General features: G+C 35.1%; 1 protein-coding gene across 3 annotated transcripts in view; it reads left to right on the top strand.

Annotated features, from left to right (window-relative positions):
• LOC111054702 (nucleolar transcription factor 1-A-like) overlaps positions 1-25,978 on the top strand; it is a 68,212-nt gene that overhangs the window by 25,369 nt on the left and 16,865 nt on the right. For 2 of the 3 annotated variants that reach the window (XM_039422580.1, XM_039422582.1), the window contains exons 8-12: positions 4,103-4,190; positions 6,019-6,174; positions 9,213-9,310; positions 10,182-10,353; positions 22,698-22,871. In XM_039422580.1, coding sequence (XP_039278514.1) covers positions 4,103-4,190; positions 6,019-6,174; positions 9,213-9,310; positions 10,182-10,353; positions 22,698-22,871 — 688 coding nt within the window. Of the gene's footprint in view, positions 1-3,537; positions 3,626-4,102; positions 4,191-6,018; positions 6,175-9,212; positions 9,311-10,181; positions 10,354-22,697; positions 22,872-25,978 lie in introns of all 3 variants that reach the window. The other variant, XM_039422581.1, reaches the window with a different exon arrangement.

The raw sequence follows: 25,978 nt of genomic DNA, 5'->3' as shown, positions 1-25,978 counted from the left end.
TCAAAAGCTTGCCCTATATCAAGGAAAGCTGCTGAACAAACTTTTTTTTCTTCAAGGCTCTATTACATTCACAATCCTATGCACTTGGTCTATTGTTGAGTGTTTCACTCTGAAGCCAAATTGGTGATTTGGAATTAAATGCTGTCTCTCAATTATTGGTGTTAGTCTACTCAGTAAAATCCTTTCAAACAACTTGGCAAGCACAGGTAGCAATGATATTGGCCTATATGATGATACTTCATGTGGCTCTTTACCTGGCTTGAGTAGCATTATAACTTCTGCTACTTTCCATATTCCTGGTACAAATTTGAGTCTGAAAGAGGCATTCAAAATGTGTGTTAATTTTACTATTGCTTTTCTTGGTAGGTGCTTGAGGACTAAGCCAGTTATCATTTCGAATCCAGGGGTCTTTTTGTTATTCAGATTTCTTATTTCTCTTTTCACCTCTTCTACTGTGACACACATTATTTCTTGATTTGGCTGTAAGATGTTCTCCTCTGCTTCTAAAGTGTCTTCTTCAGTTGTGTTGTTTGGTTTAAAAACGTTCACAAGATGATCTGCAAAGGTATGTGCCTTTTCATCACTACTCCTTGCCCATTGTCTGTTCTGCTTCCTGAGAGGAGGAGATTGATGAATGGGTTTTTTTATTTTTTTAGCTGCCTTCCAGAGTGAGTAGTCTGTACTGCGTTCTGCTGTTAAGTTTATCAAGTAATTATTGATTGATTCATTCTTGATACATTGAATCTCTCTCCTTAGTTCTTGAGTTAGATTGTTTAAAACTCTTTTGTCTTGAGGGGAACGTGATTGCTGCCATCTCCTTCTTGCTCTTCGTTTTTCCACAATCATTTCTCTGATTTCCGCAGGGTAATTATTTCCAGTGGTTCTTCTTCTGAATTGTGGAGTATTACACCATGCTGCCTGTTGGATATCAGTAACAAACTTCTCTAACTCCCGATCAATCTGTTCTTCGTTTCTTAATGGCGAGTTCAACTCTATTCTTTCATCCAGCATCTTTTGGAAACCATCCCAATCCGTGTGGCTGTTGACTAGCGCAGGACAAGCATTTTCCTTCTGTAGAATTGAATCACTGAGAGTCAAAATGATGGGTGAGTGGTCCGAATTTAGATCGAAACTATCCTCTAAATGCAAATAATTTACCGATATATTCTTTGTCAGAAAAAAATCTATAAGATCTGGGATTTTCCTCGTATCGGTGGGCCAGTAGGTTGGTTTACCAGTTGAAAGAGCTTCGCACCTCATCTCTCTCATTGCTTCATAGAGCTGTCTTCCCTTGTGTGTTGTTAAGCGCGATCCCCAATGCACGTGCTTTGCATTGAAATCTCCACCAAGAATGAATTTGTCTCCTAACATATCAAGCAATGATAAATATTCATCTTTTCTGATGGAATATCTGGGAGGACAGTAAATAGCTGCAACAACAAAATGATAATTGACTGCTTTCACTGCTACACCTGTCAATTGTATTCTATCACTTTCGAGTTTCACTTGTTCATGATGTTGTAGATTGTCTCTGATGATGATGGCACTCCCACCCCTTGCGACATTGCTGGGATGTAAAGCATGATAGATCGTATAGCCTTTGAATTTTATAAACGACTGCTTTGTAAAATGAGTCTCAGATATAAGACATATATCTATTTTTTCTATGTTTAGAATTGCTTCCAACTCCTGTTGCCGTTGTAACATCCATTTGCGTTCCATTCCATTATTTTTAGTGAATGAATCATTTGAATTGCAGTAGTTTACTTTGTTCTAACTTCTGGAATTTAGACTGCAGTGAGGTGATTATTTGTTCTTGTCTATCCAGTTTTGCCAAGATGAGCTGCAAAATATTATTGTTATCTCCTACTTCACTTTTTGGCTCTCCCAAATTTGGTCTATTTTCTTTTGAGACAATCTGGGCGAAAGTTAATATCTTAACCGCGCTTTCATTGTTTGGATTGTGGGTTTGTGTATTTTCTGTGATTTTTGGTGGAATATTCTTCACTGTGTTCTTCCGTAAATCTGGAATATTTTTTGTTTTATTGGAGTTTCTAATCTTTTGCAATTCGATTGCGACAGTGCAGCCTTGATAGCTGGCTGGATGTGCTTCTCCGCAATAAACATTTTGGTAAAGCATCACTGGGTTTTGTACAGTCTTTTGTTTGATGTTTACCTGCACACTTTACACACCTAGGCTCCTTGTTTACAGTATTTTTGTGTGTGACCGTATGCTTGGCATCGTTTGCATTGCGGTATCAGGTTGGCCTTCTTCAGTGCTTCCACTTCCACTTTGCAACCAAGTATATTTTTAAGTTCAAAAACTTTCTTTATATTTTCTTCCGCGCTGAATGAGACTATGAACATATCTAATGGCTCTCTTGTCTTCCACTTTAGCTTATTTACAACTTCTAGAACTTTCAATCCTCGTGTCTTCAAATCTTCCAGTATCATGTCTGTACTACAAGAGTGATGAAGTTTTTTAATCATTACTCTTATTGGTCTCGACTGCTTATCTTCATAGGAATGCCAGTTAAATCCGTCATTAATCAGTTCTCTGGTAACATTCCGATAAGTTTCGGAGTCGACTGCATTTATTTTGAACGTTTCTCTACTCAAGAGTTTTATTCTAAATTTGTCAGCTGGCGACACTTTTTTCAAACTCTTAAGGAGTCCATCTAGATTCTTGATACCATCCACTATGATTGGGGTGGTGGCATTTCTTTCTTCTCTCTCTTCTCCACGTCAGTGGTTTTAGAATTTAAGTTCTGTTGAATTCTTTTTGCAGACACATTTTTGACTTCTGGCGATGGAGTACTAAGCTTCCTCTTCTTGGTAGCCCGCTTTGTACGAGTCCTGATCCATTCCGTTTCTTTGGCCAATTCTTCCTCATTTGTTGAGTAGTTCTCGGCTGCTGAGCTGGTAGGCTGTGAGCTGTGAATCTTCTTCTCAATATTCAGAAATCTTGCTTCCAAATCCTGCACTTTTTTTAGCAGTTCCATGTTGCTCTTTTCCAATTCCTTCCTCTTCTCATCGGTCTCTTTCCAGGCGATGAAAAGTACCTGCTCGGTTGAAGTTTCGAGTTTATTTAATTTGATATATTTATCCGGTGAACACTGGATTTCTGATGTATTTAGCATGGTGTTGGTGTCCATAATGAAGTTAGTGACTCCCTGTTCTCTTTGCTCTTCTGTAGGAATACTAGGTGGCTTCACTAAATTAGACATATTTTGAAAACATACCTTTCAAACAGCCCTCGTATCACGAGTGTACTCACGCACACGGAAACGCGAACGCGAGCTTTAGAACGGCCGCGAAAAGCAGGTCGCTTTGCTTGCATGAATTCCGCGGTCGACGACCGATATTCGATGCAATATTTTTGTTCCACTTTTGATGGCGAACAAACTGCTGACTCACTACTTCTACACTACACTATTACTAACTACTCCACTATACGTCCGTTCTCTACGAGTTCTAACGCAATACTGAACATTATTAATGACGGAATAAATGTTGAAATTACAATTTTTTTTGCAGTGAACTGCACCCAGACCAGATACCAGTTGAAGGCCACAAGAAGAAGCTCAACCCAGCCGGTTTGACCAAGCCTCAACCACCTTTTAAGGTATTTTGTCGATATTGTTTGAAAGTGAATACCTAACTTTAACCATAGAGAAACAATAGCGTAAGTAGATATCCCATGGTATAGGGCGTTCATGTCGTAACTTTTACTGTTATCTCAAGCTGATAGTCCACGTAGTTCTTTTCTGTGAAGCTTTATGACGCTGGTAGTCTCTCATATTGTGCCGTTCATAAACTCTCACCCGGCCAAAACAGTAAAAATCGACAGTAATCGGCTTGAGATAACAGTAAAAGTTGCGACATAAACTCATTAGACCATGGGATATCTACTTACACTATTGTTTCTCTATGCTTTAACTCAGTCGGTTTCAATTTGATCTGGATTCGAGAGAGAGAGAGAGAGATAGTTTTCAGATTGACTGGCATTTTCTTCTTTGGGAAATCACTTTATGATGTATATTCGTGCGATAAATAACATTATTAATGACGGAATAAATGTTGAAATTACAATTTTTTGCAGTGAACTGCACCCAGACCAGATACCAGTTGAAGTCCACAAGAAGAAGCTCAACCCAGCCGGTTTGACCAAGCCTCAACCACCTTTTAAGGTATTTCAATAATTCTACACAACTCTATATATATAGTGAGTTCCATTTGATGATGTCTTCATAAGGAGCACCCACAGCTACATCATCGTAGCCATAGAAGACGGTAGGTGTCACGCGCATGTTTGTGCTAAATTTCCGGTGTAGCTGACGTCATTTTATATCCAAATCATCTGTTTTCAACAAATAAGTTTCATAAATTGCCAATAGGTGTTGAAAACCTCGGTTGGTGGCGATGACGCAATCTAGCTGACTGGCCACTGCGCACACATTTCATGACCCCTACCGTTTTTATCTAAATACCGTGATCGTAGTCATCTTTGTTGATATCACCCAGATTGGTAATAGAGAAAGATATGACAACAGCGTTGTCGACTCTCTGCCTTCTATAGAGGATAGCTGATACCTGTATACCTGCAATATTAACTGTTCATTCTTGTTAAAAATTATCGATTATATTTTATTCGTTTCAAAGATCAAATAATAAATTTTCATAGTAAAGATATTAAAAATTATTTTGTTAAATATATTTCTACTTTTACTTTTTCTGTAGTTGAGAAGCTGATATTGTGGTAATTATTCATATTTTGAATGAAAAAGGCTAAGAAAATTGTCAAAACCAAAGATTTAAATCTGTGGTTTTTGACAATTTATTAGTCTTTTTCATTCAATATTATTTATTTTTTTATTAAATATTGAATGAAAATGACTAAGATTTTTATAAAAATATTTCTACTTTGTTGAAAAATGATCTGGCAAAATTGCAGAGGTTGTAAAGGATGGAGCTACCTGCTTTTTGGAATGATGGACAAGGATAGCTACACCAATGTTATAGAATACTGTCATTATAACGTGGACCGCACTACTGACGAATTCCAATCTCAAATGTTTCAAGAATAATTTTCTCTGGTGTTTATATGTTACAGCTCAATTTTAAATTATTCTAAATGACACTACGGTCTAATTTTTCAATATTAGGTAATAAAACTAGTTGACCGAGCGAAGTGAGGTCTAAGATTCAAGTCGACGGTTTGGCATTTCTCTTAATGTTTATATGTTGCACATTTACGGCGAAACGCGGTAATAGATTTTCATGAAATTTGACAGGTATGTTCCTTTTTTAATCGCGCGTCGACGTACATACAAGGTTTTTGGAAATTTTGCATTTCAAGGATAATATAAAAGGAAAAAGGAGCCTCCTTCATACGCCAATATTAGAGTAAAAATCAGACTATAGAATTATTCATCATAAATCAATTGACAAGTGACTACACAGATGTGTGGAGAAGCCAGTCTATTGCTGTATTTCCATAAGGTCCTATAGTTTCAATCAGGTACTTGTGGATGAGAATACTGCGTGAGGTCTACTGTTCACAGAACTACTAGTACTCACTGTGGAGCGTATTCGGATTATTTAAATCCATTTTCAACACTGTGAGTGTGAGTTGTAGTTAATATTTTTATTAACTAATATCTAATTATTTATTGATAGACAGAACACAATTCTTTAAAACGATTGGGGAAGGGCCAACAGGCACAGCCCAAAACTGTTTCTTCCCCGAATTTTGTTTTATAAAATACACTATGTTTTGTGTTATATAAATTTACACTATAAATAGTCCAAAAAGTAGGTTATGTTCCATACACTTTTGAATTTAAGTCCAATTTTCAGCCCAAACATTATATAAAATATATGTTCTCTGTCTGTATTCTTTGACTGTCATTATCTCATTGTAATGAGGTCATCATTGTTTTATTAATTACAATAATTTTAAAATACTATTATTTTGTAACTCATTGCATTAAAATAGGTGTTTTCTATTTTTAATAGCTCTACTGCGATGAAAGACTGAAAAAACACGAACAAGACGAGAACTTTGACCAGAAAGCGTTTCTAGTCAAATGCAAAGCAAAATGGCAGAATATGAGTGAAAGGAAGAAATTCGTATGGATAAAATACACCGTAGAAAAGGAGAACGAATATATGGTGAGTACGATTCTCTCTCTTTTGAATTTAAATGATTTTAAATTTGTTTCCGATGGTAGGAGGATAGACGCTTCCCATACTAGAACTGGCTCTTAACCTAGCGCCGCAGTGCAGGATGGTTTCTTAACCTAGCGCCGCAGTGCTGGATGGTTTCTTACAGCTGGCGTTGTTGTCATTTGAGATGGGTGTCTGGCTTGGAAGTGTTTCGGCCGCATTGCAGGATTTTTTCGTTATTTTTCGTGATAGAGAAATTCTGATTGCAGATTCGTTCTCAGCGACCCCAAGTTTAGCCTAAAGGCTCAGAATGTCAACAATGTTTTTTAATAATTAAAAATCATCATGAAAAGTCATTAATATGGTAGTACATCGCGTTTCTGGAAACTTTTTACTGGTGACTGGAGTTTATAGGCAACACAAAAATCAAAATAATCGTGAGAAAGAAAACTGCTGATGAATGCGAATATGACCGCCACTCCATTGTTCTATTGTCACGGCTGCTTGGCTGAGCCTGGCTGGAGGGATCAAATAACCGACTGGTTTGATCTTTCGTCTGTCCGCTAGGCGGAACTACGCCGACCATTGCTGGGTGGAAGATGTTACTGCGGCCGCTCGCATTCCCACCAACGCTGCTATTATTTGCTGTCTCAGCGCCTAGTCCGATTCAGCCAAGCAACCAGCCTGCACTGCGGAGCTAGGTTTACAGCTTGGCGTTGTTGTCATTCGAGATGGGTGTCTGGCTTGGAAGTCGGCCGCATTGCAGGATGACTGTTAACGGTTGCCGGAAGATCAACAGCTGGATTTTTTTCGTTATTTTTCGTGATAGAGAAATTCTGATTGCAGATTCGTTCTCAGCGACCCCAAGTTTAGCCTAAAGGCTCAGAATGTCAACAATGTTTTTAAATAATTGAAAATCATCATGAAAAGTCATTAATATGGTAGTATACCACGTTTCTGGTAACTTTTTACTGGTGACTGGAGTTATTATGACACACAAACATCAAAATAATCGTGAGAAAGAAAACTGCTGATGAACGCGAATAAGACCGCCACTCCATTGTTCTATTGTCTCGGCTGCTTGGCTGAGCCTGGGGTGGAGGGATCAAATAACCAACTGGTTTGATCTTTCGTCTGTCCGCTAGGCGGAACTACGCCGACCATTGCTGGGTGGAAGATGTTACTGCGGCCGCTCGCATTCCCACCAACGCTGCTATTATTTGCTGTCTCAGCGCCTAATCCGATTCAGCCAAGCATTGCTGAAAGCTCTGCACTGCGGAGCTAGGCATAGGCCTAGTTGCACGCCCGTCTGTTAAATATGGAAATTAACGTCAATTAACAAATCAGCGTTAGTTTTACGGACTCATTTCTATTCCATCAAGATCGGTTAGTTTTTAATCCCGATTAAGTTTACCGGTTAACTAACCAAGATTTTAACGGTTTCACAATCCGGCAACACTGTAATTTAACTGACACAAAATAATTGAGGCTATGTTATTGAAGCGGTGAATTTGAAACTGAAAAAATATTAACAAACTGATCATGGTCCAATATTATTAGACAAAGAAAAAGTGAGTTTGATTTCAATTCTAATAAGAGAGAATATTTACATAATAGAAAACTGATAATGATAGGTAGGCCTATGTTTTAAGGTAAAAAATGAGGTTATGTTATTGAAGCGGTGAATTTGACCATTCAATACAGAGGAATGCGCCATAAAAATGCTCTGTCTGTCGCCAGTGTCAAGTGCTATGTTGCTAACAGACGACAAAAGATCGAAAACTAACCTCAAAAATCAGAATCTAATTTTGATTTATAATATCAGCTAAATACACTTCTCTATTTTATTAATGAATGAAATTCATCTATATATTTAGCCCATACTTTGAATTTTTTAGTTTTTTTTACCAAAAACTAATAGCAAGACAGCTATCAGTAGCAGTAGGTACCCAACCGGCATTAGTTGGATTTAATTCCCCCTGAATGGCCTGTTAAAAATCTTTTACGTCGCTGATTAGTTTAACCAGCGTTATTTTTCGATTTTTACCTTTGTGCCACCAAATTTTCTTCGTTTAACTAATCGCGGTTAAAATGGTGCCAACTAATCAGAATTAAAAATTCTGATTAAACGTTAACCGACGTACGAAAAACTGGGGGCTAGGATACCTAATCACCGAACTACTATCTATTCTAAATCGTTCCTTGTCAGTGCTTGTCGTGATTGGAATAAACTTCCCAACTCTATTAGATGCATTGAGAGCCGAGCGGGCTTTATCTTGTATTTGGAAAAAATATCTTATAGAAAAAATGACTGAGTCTGTCCAACCCTAGAGCACTGCATGACCATTATTCTAATCTCCCTTCCTTTCCATTCTTCATTCCATTCATTCATCCATCTTACATAATACATATTCATCATCTCATCTCAACATTTTCTGTTCTTTAGTATTGTATATCGTAATTATTACTCAATCAATTTCTAAAATCTTAATTAAATCACACCCTATAACGTTTGTTCCATTTATAATAATAAATAAATGAAAAAAAAATAAATTGCGTTTAATCTTTATCCACATTGATTAATTATCTATACTTTGTAAAATTCGTTGAATAATTAGCATTACCGTCATTTAATGTAAATTAGTGTATAAGCCAGTAAATATTGAAACATACATAAATAAAGAAATCTAATCTAATCTCTTTCTCTCTCTCTGGAAATAAATATTTAAATACTCCTATTGAAATGTACCTAAAACTTGAGGAAGGTTTATTGCTTGCTAGCAGGTCACCCGTGCTCCGCAAGGGTCTATTTTAATACTTTAACCAAACTGACAACTTGAAACTTGACTTAATGAAATCTTGAAGAACTGAGAATAGGCCTATTACCATCCTCGGTTAGTTGAGAATCTATATGCAAAATTTCAAGTTAATCAGTCCAGTAGTTCAGACGTGATGATGCGTGAATTTTCTATCTCGTACTTGTATAAGCCAGTTCTTTCCTTTATTTTAATATATGATGGATAATTATTATTCTTTGTTTTCAGGCAAAAATGAGAGCTTTCCAAGCGACAAACCCTGAGCAGTGCACATTAAATGATTTCAAGTCAGTTTTGTTGAAAGAAGAGAAGAACATCTACGATAGGTGAGTAGTTAATTGCTAGCTTTTTTAATATTATTTTATCGATGTTAATCTGGAAAGAGATTCACTCTAAACTGTATATCTGATCCAATATTGATTGTTGGTTTTTGTTTATAATTCGTTTATTTATTACAATAAATACAATCACTTGTGGAAAGTATCTTCTTATTATTTCATACAAATTTTCATAATTGAGGCGGTATACGGAAAAAATGCACATAGAACTATATGCCCTTTTTCCGGAGATTGCTTTATTAGATTGGCCATCTTGTTCTGCATATAGCCTGAAAATCTCAAACAAAAATCTTTAATACTTATGTTGGTACAACTGTTTATAAACAGCTGTGTCCAGGAGGGATTTGGTGGTCAGTGAGACAATTTCTCCCTATGTTTCTGCCAAAGAAAGTGGACTTATTTGACTTTGGCGCATTTACGGCGAAACGCGGTAATAGATTTTCATGAAATTTGACAGATATGTTCCTTTTTTAATTGCGCGTCGACGTATATACAAGGTTTTTGGAAATTTTGCATTTCAAGGATAATGTAAAAGGAAAAAGGAGCCTCCTTCATACGCCAATATCAGAGTAAAAATCAGACTAGAATTATTCATCATAAATCAGCTGACAAGTGATTACACAGATTTGTGGAGAAGCCAGTCTATTGCTGTATTTCCATAAGGTCTATAGTTTCAATCAGGTACTTGTGGATGAGAATACTGCGTGAGGCTTACTGTTCACAGAATTACTAGTATTCATGTAAGTACACACAGTTATTCGTTTTTTTATTCACCCATGAAATGTGTTCAATAATTTATGCTCACCCTGTGTATGACATAGATTAATAATGGCATTTGTTTATTGTGTTTATGTCGCAGAGCTTGTGGCAAGCCGGTGAAACCGCCCAACTCGGCCTATCAGCTGTTCTGCAGCGAACACCTGAAAGGATGCTCAGACGGCAGTCAGAAGCAGAAGATGAAGGAATGCTCCGAGAAGTGGAAGTCGATGACCAGCCTACACAAGTCAGAGTTTAACGACCGGCTCAAGAAGGTAAGCTGGCACATCGGTATCATTTAAAAATGTAGTTAGTAATATCATAGAGAAAAGATAGCATAAGATGACATCCCATGGAAACTGGCCCCGGGAAGTAAAATTATTTATCTACTAGCTGGCCCGGCGAACTTCGTACCGCCAAATAGTTAATGCATCTCATGGCAAACTTTAGCTGGATGCACACCTGAGGAGGCGCGATGCGGCATTTTGCATCCAGGTGCATCTTGCTTATTGGTTTGAATGGAAGAGCTCACACACTCTAAATAGGGCATGGCGTGGAACGGTGTGATAAGGCAATCTCTATAAGATCAACACTTTGTATCACCAAGCCGCGCTTCCTCAGTTGTACTTAGCCTTAGCTTAATCAGATGCACTATATTTTTATGAAAATTATTCAACAATCAGTATTTACATTTTTATGTCAATATGAACTTCCTGTGCTTAGTTAGTTGTGCAGCAGTTCTTATTTTTAGTTATAGTTGAATGCAGCTTGCTGGGAATTGAATGGTATATCTCCTTGCTGCTGATTTTTATTTATTTTTATTTTATTGGCAATTACAGATCATAATAAATATAATATGATTGGGAGAAGACAACAGGCATAGCCCAAAACTGTCTTCTTCCAAATTTTTATAAATAAAAGTTTCAAAAAAGAATAAGGTTAAGATTATAAGGTTAAGGTTATAAGGTTATTTTCCCGTGCATATTCTAAATTTATAGCATTTCGGGCTCATCAAACCAAGTTCGGACGTCGTTCGTACCGCGGCATTATTAAGAATTAAAATTTTGTGAATCAGTAGAAAGAAAATTGAAAAACAGATCTACCGACGGCTGTTGGATGACGCAATGATTATAACAGCTGGTTTTTATTTCTGTGTGTGGCCAGCTCACAAATCTTCTCCCATAAGGATTACATGCAAACTTTGAAGAACCGTAGTAAAGAGTCCTAAAGTCGGATTATGAATTTGATAGGCCATAAACCTGGTCCTGAACATAACGAACAAAACTAAAAAAATCATCCAATTTGGTGCACACATAAAAAAGTTATTGAATGTCAAAATTTGAGGCTCAATTTTTATTTATATAGATTAAATGAACTATTGATTGCATGCAATAACGCATACAATTAATAACTAAAATAACATACAGTATTGTCTCTCGACCTTTTTCTGCGTTGAACTCTGGCTGACCTGTTGCGAGTATGTCTTGAAAGAGATTAGCTTTTGATGTTAGCATTTTTGATACACCTACCCCAACAGCCATTAGCCGTTTTCACACCGATATCTCGCCGATACGACATACAGAAAGGATTTACTCTGATGGACAGTATAAGAGGAGGCTGGAGACTGTGGTTTATAACTGCGCGAGGTCCACTGTTCACAGAACTACTAGTATTGTGTTGATACTGTATCATATGTGGTGATACTGTATCATGTGTGGTGATACTGTATCATATCGTGTTGATACTGTATAGTGTATCATGTGTGGTGATACTGTATCATTTTATGGTGATTATGTGTCATGCATGATGAGCATAGAGAAAGTTAGCACAAGAAGACATCCCATGTTATAGGTCGTTCATGTCGTTACAAAGTTCATAGGTCGTTTACAAATTTCAAGCCGATTTTTGTTAACTGAAGCCGATTACTGCTGTCTATATTAGACTGATGTCTGCAGCAGTCTAATATATTATGCACTATTATAGACTGCTGTCTGCTACTACTGTCTATTATTACTGTTTTGGCCGGGTAAAAAGCTTGTTCAAACTTCAAACATGATTTAAAAATACAAATAATAACGTTTTCGTTGAACAACATCTCCAGATGGACTATTATATCTAAGCTACTACCTTTCTAGCTATCTCCAACACAGGTGGTTGGATACATAGACAAATAATAGAGTTGCTTTCCATGTTATTTAAATTGAGTTACGTTTAGCATAGAGAAAAGATAGCATAAGAAAATATCTCATGGTATAGTTCGTTTATGTTACAAATTTCAAGCCGATTACTGTCGACAACTGTTACTGTTTTGTTGGGGTGAGAGTGTAAGAACGTCACAGTATGAGAGACTACCAGTATCACATACCTTCACCAGAAAGAACTACTAGGACCTTCGGCTTGAATTAACAGTGAAATTTGGATCATAAACGCCCTATACCACGGGATATCTTCTTATGCTATATTTTCTCTATAGAAGTTTGAGTAATGTGTTGGAAATTGTTAGTAACATACTCCATAGTTATTATCTAATCATTCACTGGTGTCTGATGACAGTGTATCTTGAGCAATAGTTATTTGTATATCTAGAGTGAAAAGTGCTGTTTTTTCTCCCTGAGGGAAAAGTTTGAAGCCCGAGGCGAAGCCGTGGGCAACAATTCTCTTGAGGGAGAAAAACATTTTTCACTCGTGATATTCACAACATTTTTCCTTCACCTACATTTTAAATAAAAACTGCTAATAAAATAATTTATAATTAAAAACGTATGTGACCAAACAATGTGTTACAACATAATCTAAAAAGTAAACAGAAACAGCTGGCTTATATTCACAGTTCTCCTCCGACAGCACTATCTGTCGGCTAAAGTTGTAACAACAATGACAGCCAAAACTACAGCTATGATGAAGTTCCAGTTTCAAATTTGATTAGTTAATAAGTAATATTCGTTGGCTGATATTTTGAATAACATGGAATAAAAGAAAAAATATATATATACATTTTTTTTAGTATAGTGATATGAAGTTAGTGATAATAATTTCAGCATACAAACATAAATTTTATATATCGATCAAATGTCTGGTTGAGGTATTGAATTTAGTTGGTTTAATGACTACTCTATATGCTTCCTCATCTGAGCTTAGACCTTCTGACCTATTCCAAATGTACGTTTTTAAAATAGAGATGCTTCCCATGTTATTTAAATGGAGTTACGTTTAGCATAGAGAAAAGATAGCATAAGAAAATATCTCATGGTATAGTTCGTTTATGTTACAAATTTCAAGCCGATTTTTGTTAACTCAAGCCGATTACTGTCGACAACAATTATTACTGTTTTGGCCGGGTTAGAGTGTAAGAACGTCACAGTATGAGAGACTACCAGTGTCACATACCTTCACCAGAAAGAACTACTAGGACCTTCGGTTTGAATTAACAGTGAAATTTGGATCATAAACGCCCTATACCACGGGATATCTTCTTATGCTATCTTTTCTCTATAGAAGTTTGAGTAATGTGTTGGAAATTGTTAGTACATAATTGACAGTAACATACTCTATAATTATTATCTAATTATTCACTGATGTCTGATGACAGTGTATCTTGAGAAAAATATTTTTTCTCTACGAATAAAATATAATTTATTATTTTAAACAAGAATGAACCATTAATTACATGAGATATACCGTTATAGTCTATATTCTATAGAAGTGGAGAGTGGCAAGGCAGAGAATCGGCAACGCTGTTCTGCTATCTTTCTTCACTGCCATTATAACGTGGACCTCACTATAGGACTATCGGCTTGAGTTGATAGAAATTTAGAACATAAACGGTCTATACAGTGGGATATTTTCTTTGGTTATCTTTTTCTACAGTAGTAGTCTGGAGGGTGCTAGGAACAAAGGGTTCTATCATTCAACAAAGCGGATAGTGCTATCTCTTTCTCGCTTTGCTCTGTTGCCAGATCGTCCTTTAACAATGTAGAATTGATAATTAATTGACAAAATATTTCATCTTAATTATGAAATTGTTGAAAAATATAATTTCTTGCTTTATAAAATATAATTGATTATTTTAAACGAGAATGAACAGTTAATATTACATCAATAAACCTTTGTCAGCTACTGTCTATAGAGGAAATTGACAAGTGTAAGCAAGGAAAAGAACTATGATAACAAAAGAGAACAGAATAACTAGAACTTCAATGAGTCTTCAACATATTTTACATTTAAACAGAACAAGATTAATTTTATTAAAAAAAACAATATCAATATGAAATTTTTGGAAAAACTACTCGCTGCTGCTAAAGATACAATCTTTGTGGTTATGGAAAATATAAAAAGGAAACTCAAAAAGGATAACACCTACCTTTTGAAGATGGCTTCCCCCTTTGGCATTCACTGGTTTAATCGCGACTTTACAGTTAGTATTTTAAAATGACTTGGCCACATCGACGACTGGAGACGGGATTAGAATGACTAATTAATGACGACCACGGCGCTGATGTGCTTCTAGTGGGAGAACTTCAAGTATTCAAGTAAGTAAGTATAAGTAAGTAAAGAACAAAAATTAACTGAACCAATGAATAGGCTCAGAACCCGTCTCCCTTAATAATACAATTATTTTTAAACTGCCCCATCTGTGATAGAATAACTGTATTATAAAACGAAACGAAGTCTAACCTTTTTCACTGGATCAGCCGGACTTTACTCACAGTCCTAACAAACGAGCTCTGCCCCAAAAGCTAAATTTTGGGTATTAATATAAACTCAGTCAATGCCAAACATGAAAGCCATTTCAAGTACATATTTTTATCTGTCGCACAGGCGGCACGTTTGTTATTAGAAACAAAGAGAAGCTACGTTAATATTGACAACAAATAAAATAAACAATCTTTCTGTCGATGACAAAGATTGCTCAAAGACAAAATACTGTTCATTGAACTTTTAATTAAAAAACTCTAAAATCCTGATCAATATGAGATAAATATATGATTCATATATATGTCCCATATGACCAGGTGACACAAGACAGAGGATCGGAAACGTTTTTATCTCATCTTTCTCCATTGCCATTTGCCGTGCTACCAATTTTTCCTTACACGGTTGGAATAGCATTTAACACCTATCAACCTAAGGATAGTTGTCGGCTCCAATGAAATAGATTCTTGATAAACTGTGAATGGATCTATTGCCTATGAATGAGAAATCCAGTTTTCAGAGCAAATTAACTTATAATCTTCAGATGAAATTACACAAATACACAAAGAGTATATATCTTAAGCCTAATTATTTAGAGTAACTACGAACTAAAATACTTATCTAGTTTACAGTTGAAACACAGTGGCTATTGGCTTGACTACACTAATAGCTAATTATGAACAAAACAGAACGTAAAAATTTATATAAAACTCAATTTAAAACATTAATAAACGAAAATGATTTAGAGCAAAACTCCACGACAACACTTGTAGCCAGCCATTTTTCTAGAGAAGAAGGAACAGGAAAAGACATAAGTTGCAAGTCACGAAGCCAACGCCTCGTTCAGTATCGATTTTTACAGACACGTCACCAAAAAATTATAATTTACAAGTTTAGAATTCACATTCTACATCTGTTCTCAATAAAACTTTATTTTGAAAATGTTATTTTAAATTTATATATATATTCTATTTAAATAAACGATTTATCTAGTAATTTGTTAACCCTGCCTCGGTGACACCATGGAACAATGCAACAAACATTTACGATAATAAATTCTCCGTCAAAAAATTTGTCCGTCTATTGATGACTCTGACATTTACTATAAAGTTTCATAGATCTCGAATTGAAGATTCGATTCAAATGTGAGAAAAAATGTAATATTACAAATACCCCCCTCTTGACATAAAAAAAATTTTACTGTTTGAAAATTTAAAGAAAAAATTTACATTGACCCTAATGAAAATTGTTGAAATTTAAATTTGAGAACAGTAACAATTTTTTCTAGAAAAACATTACATGTCATCCAAACATATTGAAAATTATTATAAAAATTCATCAATAGCGTTTGTTATATGTTTCCAAACAATATCTCAAAATATAGAATATCAATATTACTTTTGATTTAGCTTTATAATTTAAAGAAAAATATCTCAACAGAAAGTTTAATATATAAAGAATAGTTTTTTTTTTTTGAAATTGCACATAATTTAATAGATAGAAAAATTCAATTTTTATTGCATAAAAAAATTAGTATGTTGAATAAAAAAAATATTATTATTTTTTTTTTTTTTAAATGAATTGATGAATTGTTACATTTAATTTTCACATAAAATTTCAATAAATCAAAAAATGTTCATTTCTTTCACTATTGACGCGGTTGATTTTATTGATGCACATTTTGGAAAACAGTCCGTTAAGGCACTCAGTATGATTTTCAGTTAAGTGTGACTCCAATGTGATGACGTTAAGTGTTGGCTGATCTGGATGCACGTAGTGTTGGGCTGATACTTGTAGTCGACTGATGCATATCAAACTCGATACAGGTGACATCTCAGTTAGTATTGCTTCATGTTTGTAGTAGACGGCTGCATTCCAAATTCAATACAGAGTCACATAAATTTTGTATCATATTTGTAATTATACAATGTACATTTCAGGCTTGAAATGACAATGTAATTCGTTTTTTTGGAAAAGAGATAGATGCTGCATACAGGATTAATTTAGGTGAGGATTAATTTAGGTAAGGTTTGGTTTTTTGATATTTTCAGCTTTCAAGGTTTAGAGTTCTGCATACAGGAATAATTTAGGAGAGGATTTTTGAATCAATTCTTTCATGATACTGTGACTGTTCTTCTGAATTCAAAGTTGTGAATGTGAACATGGATGGCAATTACCTCCAGGTAATGCAGTAGTGTTGAAGTTTGAGATACAGAGTCAGCAATAAGCATTGGCATTGCTATTGGCATATGCTTTGGTGTCGGCTTTGGCATCGGCGTTGATATTGGCATTGGCGCAGGCATTGGCATTGGCGCAGGCATTGGCATTAGCATTGGCGCAGATTTTGGCATTGGCGTAGCTATTGGCATTGGCGCAGGCATTGACATCAGCACAGGCATCGGCGTTGATTTTGGTGTTGGCATCAGCATTGGCGCAGGCATTGGCGTAGCTATTGGCATTGGTGCAGCATTGGCGCAGATTTTGGCATTGGCACAGGCATTGACGTAGCTATTGGCATTGGCGCAGGCATTGATATCAGCACAGGCATCGGCGTTGATTTTGGTGTTGGCATCAGCATTGGCGCAGGCATTGGTGCAGCATTGGCGCAGATTTTGGCATTTTGGCGTAGTTATTAGTGTTGATATTGGCGTAGTTATTAGTGTAGGCATCAGCATTGATTTTGGCGTAGTTATTGGTGTTGATATTGGTGTTGACATTGGCATAGTTATTGGCTTTGGCATCAGCATTGGCGCAGATTTTGGCGTAGCTATTGGCATTGGTGCAGGCATTGGCGTAGCTATTGGCATTGGCGCATGCATTGTCATCAGCGTAGATTTTGGCGTAGTTATTGGTGTAGGCCGCAGCGTAGATGAGTCACACTAGTTCGAAAATCACCCAAATGTTCTTAACACTCTTCATGGCGTTAACTTGTTGCTGATTTCGAGATTCACATGATAACTATTTCAATGTTAATGTCTGTGCTGTACCTGTTATCTTAAAATGCTTATAAACTAAGAAGAAAAACTTGATTAGGCTATCAATACAATCTAATACACATGAAAATTATTTTTAAGTATTTATGAAATTGAAATTTGTTAACATCTTATTATACAGTCAGCAATACATAAATGTGAAATATGGACATATCAATGATAAATTTAAAAAAAAAAATCATTTTCATCTATTCACTGTTCAATTATCAAAATTTAATCCATTCTTCAAAATAGAAATAGAATTTCATAACACCCTGTATCATTATCAAAATTGTAAAAAACATCAGATTATCACAACAAAAAATTTAATTTCAATACATATTTCAATAATTTCAGACAATTGGTCTTCTATTCACAATCATTTCATAATATATCTGCATTTCATTATCATTTAGTATAACATTTCATTTATAGCAAGTTCATTTCACATTTATGATTTATCATTCAGGGTTTCAAAATTATTTAGTTTTAATTTTGTTTTCAAAAATTGTATAAAAAGCAAATTATTTAATATTGTTAATCATCGTTTGTTGGATACTATAGTTTATTTCGACTTTTCAATGTTCTAAACACAAACTACATTTCATGACAAAACTTTACTATCAATCATTAAACAAGAAATCATTCAAAACATCAATAATATTTTGCTTCAAAGGCAAACAATATTCATAAGTAATCATCATTTTGCATCTATGGCAATCAACATAAGTAATCAACACAAAAAATATTATCTCATTACTGCCTCTCTAAGTCATAACCTCTGTTATTCCTTCTTTAGGCAATAATGGGTTTCCATCTCAAAAAACAATCACATACCAGCAAAATTCTAATCAACAAACCCCACTAAAAATTCTACATACACTCCAGCATCCATTTCAAACGATAATCAATCATATCAAAATTTATAGAACAAACAGTTTTAAAAATTTTGAAAAAGATATCAATCACAAAACACTTATTTCAAATAATAATATAACAAAACGTTTTAAATTGAACCATTTATTTATTTTTTTTTAATAATTTAAATTTAAAGACTGTATAATAAGTATAAACATTTCAAGATTATAATACAAAGATGATCACATGAAATATGGGTAAATAAGTTCCCTAAAAAATACAAAAATAGAAAAAGAAAACTGGGTAAATAAATTCCCTAAAACAATACAAAGAAGAGAAAGATTAATTAGAGCCTATCCTACATGTCAGTACTGAACTTTCATGAGGAAGTATATTAATAAAATATACTACTATGGAATTTTGTAAATTCCAAGTATGACTCTAATTTGTTATAATTGTGAGCTATCACTCCCACAAAAACAACTGGTGAAGGAAAAAAAAATGTTGACTATTGTGACTGGGTGGATAGTTCCTAGATGTCTGTAAGGCAATGTGATAGCAGACTCTAGTATCAGACCACAAAAACAAAAGTATGCAAAAGGTTTTACAAACATTTGTTGTTGCAGTCATAAGGTTTTTATATCGCAAACAAGTAGGTCAGATAATCGAGTCCAGCCGTATGTGGTTCACGCCCACACCTCTAAAAGAATCACACCTACTTGTCTACCAAAAATCCAAAGTATTGGACAGCAAAGAAAAATAAAATGCAAAATGGGTTAAAAGCCCAGAAGAAAACTATAACCTAATTACATATGGCTTATGGCACGATATGCAATGAAAGATGAGAACATGGGACAAAATTGCTCTGAAAAACCTAATTACCTAATATAATACCTAAAAAAAAATAGACATGATTAAAATATGTAATACATGATGAAAAAATATACCACAAGCAAACAATTATTTACACTACAATGGATAGATTTTAGAAAAGTTAAGTTTTATCAACAATTTAAAGATTAGGAAAATAAGCTACTATTTCAACTTCTAATATTATTTCAGAAGAAATACAAATTTAAATGACTATGGACAAGATTGGTTAAGATATGCATCATAGAAGAATTTTACTGAACATTACACAAAGACAGGAAAGAATCGAAAATTGAAAAGATTTAGGGCCAAGAAAAATAGGCTACAGGAAAGAAAAAAGACACAATTATGGACTCTTACCATACACTGTGTAGCGATTATGCTATTCTGAATCCCGGCATAACACAGGATTCCTAATCATTGTGTGTTGGGGAATACCCTTTCATCATGAGATTCACTGTCATCATCTTGTAAGTAAGCAACTTGAAACAACCTTTGAATACTAATACATCAATGGAAACTTTGCGTTTTGTTTTCTTCAATAGCATGATTTTATTCATGGGTTCCTTTGTTTCAACAAAGCCGTTTTGCCTACAAAAGTTAGTCATGTTCACTTGAGAATGCATTGCATACACCTTTTCAATTTTCAGTTGAAAGTTGAACTCATCAACTTGACTCAAAGCAAGATTCATTTTGTTTACATTTTTCCTAACCTCTACAGAAACCTGTCTCATGTAATCATTCACTTTATTTATAGTTTTCCTAACCTTCAATGTAGCAATATTACTTTCATGATAGTTGACTTTCAGTGAAGACAACTCCCTACCTACTTCTTTACTCAATTCTACTATCTCATTAGGTTGACTTTTTCAACAACAGTAACTAGGCCTACATTGTCAGAAACTTGAATGAGTTGATCTTGTAACTTAACACTACTATTATCATGCTTCAATTTGTTTTCATCTTCATGATTATCTTTCAATGTTTCATGTGCATTTTCAATAGAAGGTTTATACTACCTGCTCTAGTCTAATGCTAGCAAATTCTTGCTTCATCTCATCAAACCTAGCATTTAACTTAGCCTCTTGCTTATCAAACAGTTGTGTTAAGGCAGCTATTAAATCATCATCTTTTTTAATATTTTTCATATTGTATGCCATTTTGCTAGTCTGTCAGTATGGGCATTCCATGAGAGATCCTTATCCACAATCAGTCCCAACAGACTCGCCTCTGTCACATTCTCCACAATAGAATCACCATGCTAATTACTGGTTCAAATACATAATGTTTGAAACCAAATTGAAGGCACTTACTTTTTTTAGGGTTCACTGACAATAATGATTCATTATTATATTGTACAACAGAATTTGTCTGTAGATTTGCTTCCACCTCCTGTTGTTGTTGAACATTATTGTTGTGTCATCAGCGTATAATGTGATACCCACCTCTACTGGGACAGACGATTGCAAATCATTTGTATAAAGAATAAAAAGCAATGGACCCAGAATGGATATAATATAACTGCGCGAGGTCCACTGTTCACAGAACTACTAGTATTGTGTTGATACTGTATCATATGTGGTGATACTGTGTCATGTGTGGTGATACTGTATCATATCGTGTTGATACTGTATAGTGTATCATGTGTGGTGATACTGTATCATTTTATGGTGATTATGTGTCATGCATGATGAGCATAGAGAAAGCTAGCACAAGAAGACATCCCATGTTATAGGTCGTTCATGTTACAAATTTCAAGCCGATTTTTGTTAACTGAAGCCGATTACTGTCGACTACTGTCTATTATTACTGTTTTGGCCGGGTAAAAACTTGTTCAAACTTCAAACATGATTTAAAAATACAAATAATAATGTTTTCGTTGAACAACATCTCCAGATGGACTATTATATCTAAGCTACTACCTTTCTAGCTATCTCCAACACAGGTGGTTGGATACATAGTCAAATAATATAGTTGCTTTCCATGTTATTTAAATTGAGTTACGTTTAGCATAGAGAAAATATAGCATAAGAAAATATCTCATGGTATAGTTCGTTTATGTTACAAATTTCAAGCCGATTTTTGTTAACTCAAGCCGATTACTGTCGACAACAATTATTACTGTTTTGGCCGGGTAAGAATGTGAGAACGTCACAGTATGAGAGACTACCAGTGTCATACCTTCACCAGAAAGAACTACTAGGAACTTCGGTTTGAATTAACAGTGAAATTTGGATCATAAACGCCCTATACCACGGGATATCTTTTTATGCTATCTTTTCTCTATAGAAGTTTGAGTAATGTGTTGGAAATTGTTAGTAGATAATTGTCAGTAACATACTCCAGTGTTATTATCTAATCATTCACTGGTGTCTGATGACAGTGTATCTTGAGCAAAATATATTTTCTCTACGAATAAAATATAATTTATTATTTTAAACAAGAATGAACCGTTAATTACATGAGATATACCGTTATAGTCTATATTCTATAGAAGTGGTGAGTGGCAAGGCAGAGAATCGGCAACGCTGTTCTGCTATCTTTCTTCACTGCCATTATAACGTGGGTGGACCTCACTAAATGACTATCAGCTTGAGTTGATAGAAATTTAGATCATAAACGGTCTATACAGTGGGATTTTTTTTTTGGTTATCTTTTCTCTACGGTAGTAGTCTGGAGGGTGCTAGGAACTTTGGGACCAATACTTTTTGGGTTCTATCATTCAACAAAGCGGATAGTGCTATCTCTTTCTTGCTTTGCTCTGTTGCCAGATCGTCCTTTAACAATGTAGAATTGATAATTAATTGACAAAATATTTCATCTTAATTATGAAAATTCATTATGAAATTTTGGGTATTAATATAAACTCAGTCAATGCCAAACATGAAAGCCATTTCAAGTACATATTTTTATCTGTCGCACAGGCGGCACGTTTGTTATTAGAAACAAAGAGAAGCTACGTTAATATTGACAACAAATAAAATAAACAATCTTTCTGTCGATGACAAAGATTGCTCAAAGACAAAATACTGTTCATTGAACTTTTAATTAAAAAACTCTAAAATCCTGATCAATATGAGATAAATATATGATTCATATATATGTCCCATATGACCAGGTGACACAAGACAGAGGATCGGAAACGTTTTTCTCCTATCTTTCTCCACTGCCATTATAACGTGGATTTCAATATAGTAAATGTGTTTAATGTATTATTTTTGATTCAGTTGCAGGCAGAGTACGAGTCGGCGTACGCGGAATACCTGAAGTCTCTGCCGGAGGACAAGCGGCTTGCCGAACTGGAGGCCCACAGCTCCAAGATCAAGAAGAAGGTGGCCAAAACTAATCACAAGGCAGAGACCATGTGCACTGCGCTCGAGAACTTCATACAACGATCCGAGGTCGGTTGAGCCATAGAGTAAACATAGCATAACAAGATATCCCATCAAGTTGTCTATCAAGTTTAGATGATATCATGTGTATCATGGCAGATGATACTGTATCATGTGTGGTGATACTGTATCATGTGTAGTGATACTGTATATTTTATGGTGATCCACAATTCATAGGTGAATAAAAAAATAACAAATAGTAGTAGCGCGCTTATTTTTGTGGCAAATATTGGTGTAGCTACTATAAGTTGTGATGACCTTCATCGGAACACAGTCGGCTGAATGGTGTGGGTGACAGAGCGTCAGTAGGAATCTATGTGTGAAATTTTCATGAAAGGAAATCTGTTATTACTGTTCAAATACGTTATCATTTAGAGTATTGCCGTGAAAAATAAGTTGTATGCAAGGATGTTATGTAAAATTGATGAACTAAAACGTAGAATTGAAGCCGTAATTGAGGACATCACTCTAGATCAATCATCTGATGAATCGACAATGCATGGTGTGAAATTGAATATCATCTAGTTATTTTATGTGCAACAGAAGGTGCTCACGTAGAAATTTGTTGAACTTATACATTAGAAATAAAAATATTTGAAATCATAACCATATTTTGAACTTTCAAAATGTAATCTAAATTTGGGAGAGAAATATTACAAGGAGTATCCTTAGTTTTTCTCTCCCGATCAGTCATCTCTTGTAGAAATAATAAATGAATAAATGTATTATGGTAAAATGGTTTTTCAAAAAATCAATATTCATGTAAGTACACTTATTCCTTTATATTTTCATTCACCTATGAAATGTGTATAATAATTTATGCTCATTCTGTATAGTTTTTTTATTTGGTTCAGTATGTTTGATCATTTCATTTCATTTTTATTTCACCACCTACATCACAAGGATGAGGGGCACGTCAAGGAAGCGAATTACACTCTTCACTGGAAATTCCTTCAGTGAATAGAGTGGATTGTCTAAAAAGTATTCTTTTAGAGCTTGCTTAAATGGTTTAGGCTCTTTTATACTTTTTATATCGTGTGGCAGGCAATTATGAAAGCGGAAACCCTGTGTATGTGGCTGTCTCTGTGTTTTCAGCAGTCTACTGTATGGGAGGTCGAAATCGTTTTTTCCTCTTGTATTGTGTTCATGTATATTGTGTCTACATGGCCTAACCGTTACATACTTCTTTATATATAGAATTGTCTTGTAGATATAGAGGGATACTACTGTAAAGATTCTGTCCCTCCTGAAATAAGGCCTGCAGTGAGCGTCATATGGCAAACAGTTCATAATCCTTATTGATTTCTTTTGTAATATCAGTATTTGTTCTATGTATGGGTGCGGTGCGCTTCCCCAGGCTATTATGCCAAAACTGATGTGTGAAGCAAATAATGAATGATAGGCCATCACTGCAGTGCTTTTATCTGCTATACTCCTTATTCTTCTTATCCCATAGAGTGATGTGGATAATTTGCTACACAGTGATTCAATGTGCTCCTGCCATGTCAAGTTTCTATCTAATATTATGCCCAGGAATCTTGCTGAACCCGAAATCTCCTCCTCAGTATTCAACTGGCTCCCAGCATTCATGATGGTCCTTGCCTGTGTTTGAAAGTTTACTGTGGTACTTTTTGAACTGTTTATATTTAATTTTAATTCTAACAAGGCTTTTTTTGTTGAGGCTATTGTTGTGTTATAATGTGACTGTAGTTCCTCCTGGGTTTTTCCATTTATTATTAATGTAGTGTCATCAGAAAAAAGTATGCATTCTGAAGCTCTTGGGAGTTTTTTAGGCAAGCTATTAATATAAATGAGGAAGAGTAAGGGCCCCAGCACAGATCCTTGTGGCACTCCGTTTCTCATAGACCGGGGCAGAGACCTAGCAGTCATTTTTCTCCCACATTTCTTATATTTGAGCTCCACAATTTGGTACCTATTTGTTAAGTAGTTTTCCAGTCATTTCTTTGCCTGTCCTCGTATCCCTATATATTCTATTTCTGACAGCAGAATCGTCCAGTCCAAGGAGTCAAATGCCTTCCGGAGATCCAGGAAAACCGCCGAGACCCTGTTTTTTTGCTCCCAGTTCTCTGTAATTAAGTGGATGAAATTTGCTATAGCTGTATCAGTTGATTTATCGTCCCTGAATCCATGTTGATATTGGTGGATCTTTTTAGTTCTTTTGAGAAAGTTTAATATCTGTAGGTATATAGCTTTTTCTAAGTATTTAGATGGCGTTGGCAGATTTGATATCGGTCGGTAGTTCTCAATGTCAGTTTTACAGTTCTTCTTATGTTTTGGATGGACAAGTGATATCTTCATGCTGTCGGGCACTATTGATTCTCTTATTGAAAAGTTGATTATTTGTAGGATTGGGTAGGCAATTTCCTTTCGACAATGTTACAGCAGTTTCCCTGGGATTCCATCTATACCTGCTGAGTATTTGTGTTTTGTTTTTGCGAAAATTTCAAGCATGTCCTTCTCTGTCACTCTCTTGTATGCCTCCAGCAATTCCTCATCACTCTGTTCCAATTCACAATTAGCAGTGCTTGATGTCTGACGGTCTGTCTGCTCTATATTTAAGAAATAATTATTGAAGACTTCCACTAGGTTGTGGGGATTTTTTTCTAAAATGCATTCTAATCCTTTGTGATCTGATTTTACATTATCTATAATCCTGACTGTAGGCCTGATCATGTTTTTAATACAGTAATCTATGCTAGTTTCTGTGTCTGTAGTTTGTCGAGTTGGTGGAAGCTGTACAATATCTAAACTATGCTGTGCCAAGATTTTCTTTAGTTTTCTCAAATTTGGAGAATCTTTTAGAGAGTTTTTATTTAAATCACCCATTATTGCAATATTCTCGTTTTTTGTCATGATGCTAGTCAAAAACTTGTCCATATATTCTAAAAATTCCAGGGTATTCCCCGATGTCGGTCTGTAGATGCATACTATTATAAGCCCTTGAGATTTTGTTTTAAATTTCAGTGCAGCTATTTCACATGTCAATTCCATGGAAGACGATTCTGTGTCTATTATTTCAAGGTTGAAGTCCTAGACACAGAATCGTCTTCCATGGAATTGACATGTGAAATAGCTGCACTGAAATTTAAAACAAA

This window comes from Nilaparvata lugens, chromosome 3 (genome assembly GCF_014356525.2).
Source record: "Nilaparvata lugens isolate BPH chromosome 3, ASM1435652v1, whole genome shotgun sequence".
Taxonomy (NCBI): Eukaryota; Metazoa; Arthropoda; class Insecta; order Hemiptera; family Delphacidae; genus Nilaparvata; species Nilaparvata lugens.
Note: the sequence above shows the minus strand (reverse complement) of the source record. Positions and strands in the feature narration are given on the sequence as shown.